At 43.2% G+C, this 6981-nt stretch overlaps 1 protein-coding gene across 1 annotated transcript in view; it reads right to left on the bottom strand.

The window, feature by feature from the left end:
* The window catches only part of LOC143286452 (insulin-like growth factor-binding protein 3), a 9319-nt gene extending 2827 nt beyond the window's left edge, over window positions 1–6492 (bottom strand). Inside the window, exons 1-2 of the mRNA XM_076594023.1 lie at window positions 6341–6492; window positions 3761–4184 (exon numbers count right to left, since the gene is read on the bottom strand). Of these exons, the coding sequence (XP_076450138.1) occupies window positions 3761–3973 (213 nt within the window). The 5' untranslated portion in view covers window positions 3974–4184; window positions 6341–6492. The remainder of the gene's footprint in view (window positions 1–3760; window positions 4185–6340) is intronic.
* Window positions 6493–6981: the final 489 nt, after the last annotated feature.

Here is a 6981-nt window from a genome sequence, read left to right as displayed (position 1 = left end):
TGTATGATCCGATACAACTGGACAGGACAGGGTGTATGATCCGATACAACTGGACAGGACAGGACAGGCTGTATGATCCGAGACAACTGGACAGGACAGGACAGGGTGTATGATCCGATACAACTGGACAGGACAGGGTGTATGATCCGATACAACTGGACAGGACAGGGTGTATGATCCGAGACAACTGGACAGGACAGGACAGGACAGGGTGTATGATACAACAGGACAGGACATGATGTATGATACAACAGGACAGGACAGGACAGGGTGTATGATCCGATACAACTGGACAGGACAGGGTGTATGATACAACTGGACAGGACAGGACAGGGTGTATGATCTGATACAACAGGGCAGGACATGATGTATGATACAACAGGACAGGACAGGAACATACAGGATGTGTAATACCATACGTTACATAATGACAGGACAGCACAAGCCAAAACAAGATGCATGGTACGAAACAATACCATATGATACGATAGGACAGGATTGGACAGGATGACATAGGATGCATGCGATACGATACGATACGATACGATACGATACAACAGGACGAGACAGGGCAGGACAAAGCAGGATGTTCGATACGATACGAATCCATACGATACGATATGATGCGATACAACAGGACGGGACAGGACAGGACAGGATGACATAGGATGCATGCGATACGATACGATACGATACGATACGATACAACAGGACAGGACAGGGCAGGACAGGACAGGACAGGACAGGACAAAACAGGATATTCGATACGATACGATACGATACAATCCGACACGACACGACACGACACGATACGATACGATACGATACGATAAGGTAGAATGCGATATGATGCACTACACTACACTACACTACACTACACTACACTACAATACACTACAATACAATACAATACAATACGTATTCATTGGTCCAACTGGAAATGATGAAAGAGAGGAAGAAAACCAACAGGAAGACGATGTGGGAACATTGAGGGAAGGAGAGGGAAGATGAGGAAAGCAGTGAGTAACACAGCAAGAACTGCTTCAAACTGAACACAGGATACACACCCACAGGCTGAGCAGGACATTTCAAAAGTGAATAACCCGATCTCAAGGGGAACAATGTGCATACGCTGGGGGAAACGTATTCACACAGACAGACAGACAGACACACACACACACACACACACACACACACACACACACACACACACACACACACACACACACACACACACACACGGCACATGCAGAGACAGACAGACAGACAGACATACACAAACAGACACGCAGACAAACGGACACACAGACACAGACACACAGACACGCACACAGACACACACACACACACACACACACACACACACACACAGATGCACACTCACAGACAGACACAGACAGACAGTCACACACACACACACACACACACACACACACACACACACACACACACACACACACACACACACACACACAAGTAATACAATTCTGAACACACGGCATTGAACACGCCAAAGATGTGTACTGCCCTGAACACACTGAATAGTCAAATCGTCTTGTCTTGTCTTGTTTTGTCTTGTCTTGTTTTGTCTTGCCTTGCCTTGCCTTGCCTTGCCTTGCATTGTCTTGTCTGGTCTTCCATTGTTTTGTATTGTGCTGCGTTGCGTTGTGTTGAGTAACTTTGCATAGCATTACATTGTATTGTGTTGTATTGTATTGTATTTATTGTATTGTATTGCATTATCTTATCACAACAAAACAACAAATTTCACTGACTGAAATTCGGGATGCTCTCTCCAGGGAGAGCGCATCGCCACAGCATAGCATTTTTTGTTTGCTTAATTGCTTTTTCTCTCTGCAAGTGTATTTGATCATGAAAGTGGATTTTCGCCAGGGACAACCCTTTCATTGCCGTGGGTTCTTTTACGTGCGCTGCGTGCAATATGCACACGGGACCTCTCGGCTCATCGTCTCATTTAAAAAGGCCATCTAGATCCCAAGGGTGCGGTGCTAGGACCCAGAGCATTAATTTGCTTCCTAGTTTGAGAGTCATAGTCCTTCACAAAAGACTGAGCTGTAAATGACTTCCCTACTGCAATGGAGAAGCCACTGCTCAAACAGCTCTCACTTTGCTGCGTAAATACAAAAAAAGAAAGAAAAAAAAAAAGATATCCAACAGCTGCAGCACCTAGAGCCAGTGCATTTTTGCCTCCTAGTTTGAGAGTCATAGTCCTTCATAATCACAGTCATTTTGCCTTCTAGTTTGAGAGTCACAGTCCTTCACAATCACAGTCATTTTTGCCTCCTAGTTTGAGAGTCATAGTCCTTCATAATCACAGTCATTTTGCCTTCTAGTTTGAGAGTCATAGTCATTCATAATCACAGTCATTTTTGCCTCCTAGATTGAGAGTCGTAGTCCTTCACAATCACAGTCATTTTTTGCCTTCTAGTTTGAGAGTCATAGTCCTTCACAATCACAGTCATTTTGCATTCCTAGTTTGAGAGTCATAGTCCTTCACAATCACAGTCATTTTGCATTCCTAGTTTGAGAGTCATAGTCCTTCACAATCACAGTCATTTTTTGCCTCCTAGTTTGAGAGTCACAGTCCTTCACAATCACAGTCATTTATGGCCTCCAAGTTTGAGAGTCATAGTCCTTCACAATCACAGTCATTTTTTGCATTCCTAGTTTGAGAGTCATAGTCCTCCACAATTACAGTCATTTTGCCTCCTAGTTTGAGAGTCACAGTCCTTCACAATCACAGTCATTTATGGCCTCCTAGTTTGAGAGTCATAGTCCTTCACAATCACAGTCATTTTTGCCTCCTAGTTTGAGAGTCATAGTCCTTCACAATCACAGTCATTTTTGCCTCCTAGTTTGAGAGTCATAGTCCTTCACAATCACAGTCATATTTGCCTCCTAGTTTGAGAGTCATAGTCCTTCACAATCACAGTCATTTTGCATTCCTAGTTTGAGAGTCATAGTCCTTCACAATCACAGTCATTTTGCATTCCTAGTTTGAGAGTCATAGTCCTCCACAATTACAGTCATTTTGCCTCCTAGTTTGAGAGTCACAGTCCTTCACAATCACAGTCATTTATGGCCTCCTAGTTTGAGAGTCATAGTCCTTCACAATCACAGTCATTTTTGCCTCCTAGTTTGAGAGTCATAGTCCTTCACAACCACAGTCATGTTTGCCTCCTGGTTTGACAGTCATAGTCCTTCTCCATTGCAATGGAGAAACCATTGATAATACAGCCGTCACTTTGCTGTTGGCCCCAGTGTCCGGGCTGGTTAGCGGAGTGATGGCCTAGAGCTAACGCGTCCGCTTTGGAAGCGAGAGAATCTGAGCGCACTGGTTCGAATCACACCGGCAGTCGCCAGTATTTTCTCCCCCTCCACTAGACCTTGAGTGGTGGTGTGGATGCTACTCATTCGTATGAGACGATAAACCGAGGTGCCGTGGGCATCATGCACTTAGCGCACGTAAAAGAATCCACGGCAACAAAAGGGTTGTCCCATGCAAAACTCTCTAGAAAAATCTACTTCAATAGGAAAAACAAACAAACAAACAAACAAAAAAAAACCCACTGCAGGCAGGAAAAAAATAACAGCAAAAAATGGTTGACGCTCTCAGTGTAGCGACGCGCTCTCCCTGGGGGAGGGGGGGGGAAGAGTAGCCTGAATTTCACACAGAGAAATCTGTTGTGATAAAAAAAAAAAACCCAGTAATACAATAATGCAATACTTATGTACGTACCTGACAACAGCCGCAAATCCCGGGCTCCAAGACAGTGGCGCAGCCCGGGTGTCTGGGGGCGGGGCAGGAGGCAGGCAGACACGTCGGACACCCGAAGAACTTCCTGAGCATCTGACGGTTGAAAACTCTGGGCGTGCCTTGGCTCTGAGAGGCCAGAGAAACCACCGCCAGCAGAGCGAAAGCCAAGATGCAGCGAAACTTTGATACAGACATTTCTGGGCTGGATAGCGAACTGGTTGGGATTTAAATCAAAATTGTGGTCGTTCTTGAGTAGTACGGGAGTCCCAGTCTGCCTGAAAGGCAGGCGTTTGTTGGTGACAGGACTGGTCAAAGCCTGGAATGTGAGAGGACCTATCTACCCCACCACAGGTTGTGTGTCTTTTACGGTGAGTAAAGTTTTTCAGCTTGCTCTCCAGTTCCTCACCTGAATTTAAAAAAAACAAAGCAAAACGAAACAAAAAGTGAGTTCACTAAAAACGTGTCATTCTTCTTTCTGAGAACTGTGACATAATCTTTCACAAAACAAAACAAAAAACAAAAACAAAAATACAAAAAAAACGAGTCGTTTAAACTGAATAGAGAGATGAAAAAAACAAAAAACAAAAAAAACTTTAACTATTTCTAGCAATGGTAGTTGTCTGCAAAGTTGAAAGAAACACGTATACCCAGTGACACAATCTTTCACAAAACTCAGTCGCTTAAAATGAATAGAGAGAGAGAAAAAAATCAAACAACTTTAAACTGTTTCTAGCAATGGATATCAGTAGTTGTCTACAAACTTTCAAAACCTTTACCCATCACTTTTACTGCTTCCTACAAACAACTTTAGGGAGAGAATCTGTTAATTCAGTCCTTCTTTCTGAGGACCAGTCACCCAGTCACACAATCTTTCACAAAAACCCAGTCGTCTAAACTGAATAGAGAGAAGAATTTTTTTTAACTGTTTCTAGCGATGGAAATCAGAAGTTGTCTACAGAATTAAAAACAAAAGCAACCAACCAACCAACCAACCAAACAAACAAAAAACAACGTTTACCCAGTACTTTTTACTGCCTTCTACAAACAACTTTAGGGAGAAAATGACGAACTCAATACTTTTTACTGCCTTCTACAAACAACTTTAGGGAGAAAATGAGCGAAGTCAATACTTTTTACTGCTTCCTACAAACAACTTTAGGGAGAAAATGAGCCAAGTCAATACTTTTTACTGCCTTCTACAAACAACTTTAGGGAGAAAATGAGCGAAGTCAATACTTTTTACTGCCTTCTACAAACAACTTTAGGGAGAAAATGAGCGAAGTCAATACTTTTTACTGCCTTCTACAAACAACTTTAGGGAGAAAATGACGAACTCAATACTTTTTACTGCCTTCTACAAACAACTTTAGGGAGAAAATGAGCCAAGTCAATACTTTTTACTGCCTTCTACAAACAACTTTATGGAGAAAATGAGCCAAGTCAATACTTTTTACTGCCTTCTACAAACAACTTTTGGGAGAAAATGAGCGAAGTCAATACTTTTTACTGCCTTCTACAAACAACTTTAGGGAGAAAATGACGAACTCAATACTTTTTACTGCCTTCTACAAACAACTTTAGGGAGAAAATGAGCGAAGTCAATACTTTTTACTGCCTTCTACAAACAACTTTAGGGAGAAAATGAGCGAAGTCAATACTTTTTACTGCCTTCTACAAACAACTTTAGGGAGAAAATGACGAACTCAATACTTTTTACTGCCTTCTACAAACAACTTTAGGGAGAAAATGACGAACTCAATACTTTTTACTGCCTTCTACAAACAACTTTAGGGAGAAAATGAGCCAAGTCAATACTTTTTACTGCCTTCTACAAACAACTTTATGGAGAAAATGAGCCAAGTCAATACTTTTTACTGCCTTCTACAAACAACTTTAGGGAGAAAATGACGAACTCAATACTTTTTACTGCCTTCTACAAACAACTTTAGGGAGAAAATGAGCCACGTCAATACTTTTTACTGCCTTCTACAAACAACTTTAGGGAGAAAATGAGCGAAGTCAATACTTTTTACTGCCTTCTACAAACAACTTTAGGGAGAAAATGACGAACTCAATACTTTTTACTGCCTTCTACAAACAACTTTAGGGAGAAAATGAGCCAAGTCAATACTTTTTACTGCCTTCTACAAACAACTTTATGGAGAAAATGAGCCAAGTCAATACTTTTTACTGCCTTCTACAAACAACTTTAGGGAGAAATTGAGCGAAGTCAACACTTTTTACTGCTTCCTACAAACAACTTTAGGGGGAAAACGAGCGAACTCGGTACTTTTTCCTGGTTCCTACAAACAACTTTAGGTAGAAAATGAGCGAACTCAGTACTTTTTACTGCTTCCTACAAACAAACTTTAGGGGGAAAATGAGCAAAGTCAATACTTATTTCTGCTTCCTACAAACAACTTTAGGGGAAAAATGAGCGAACTCAACACTTTTTACTGCTTCCTACAAACAACTTTAGGGAGAAAATGAGCGAAACTCATTACAGTTTACTGCTTCCTACAAAAAAAAACACTTTAAAGAGGGAATCAGAGAAATCAGTACCTTTTTCTTCTTCTTCTTTAAAACCTGCTTCCTACAATAACCCAACTGTAGAGAGAGGGATCAGTGAACGCATGAATCGTCCTCGTGGTGAAATGGATGGACCTCTCTCTGTGCTAACATCTGACTTGTCCCTCTGGTCAGGGTGGTGGGGTGGGGGGTTACCGAGAGTGAGTGGCAGCCGAAAAGGAAAAGGACAGCAGAACGGGTGGCACCTGCTTTTAAAGACTTCCAGGAAGGCTGGCTTGGCTTCTACTTCACTCACTCACTCCTCCCAACTGCCGCTCGCAAAGCTGTGTCACCGCTCCCCCTCCCCCCCACACACACACACACACACACCCAGCCCCCCGCCCCCACACGCATGCCTCAGCTCTGGAACTACTTACTACTAACTGCTAGCTGCAGGCGTTTCAGGTCTGTTCTGCTCGGTTCAGTTCTGTCTTGCCGTGGTAGACAGGGCTTGGCGAATTGAATGTGTGTGTGTGTGTGTGTGTGTGTGTGTGTGTGTGTGTGTGTGTGTGTGTTGGGGGAGGGGAGGGGAGGGAGGGTGCGGTGGGACGGGGGGATGGGGGTGGGCGTGGGGGTGGCGGGGGCGAGGGGGGAAGGGGGAGAGAGGGGTGGGGGGGTAGTGGGTGGGGAGTGAG

Source organism: Babylonia areolata, chromosome 10 (assembly GCF_041734735.1).
Source record: "Babylonia areolata isolate BAREFJ2019XMU chromosome 10, ASM4173473v1, whole genome shotgun sequence".
NCBI lineage: Eukaryota > Metazoa > Mollusca > Gastropoda > Neogastropoda > Buccinidae > Babylonia > Babylonia areolata.
The sequence above is the reverse complement of the archived record's forward strand: the minus strand, read 5'-3'. Positions and strand labels throughout refer to the sequence as shown.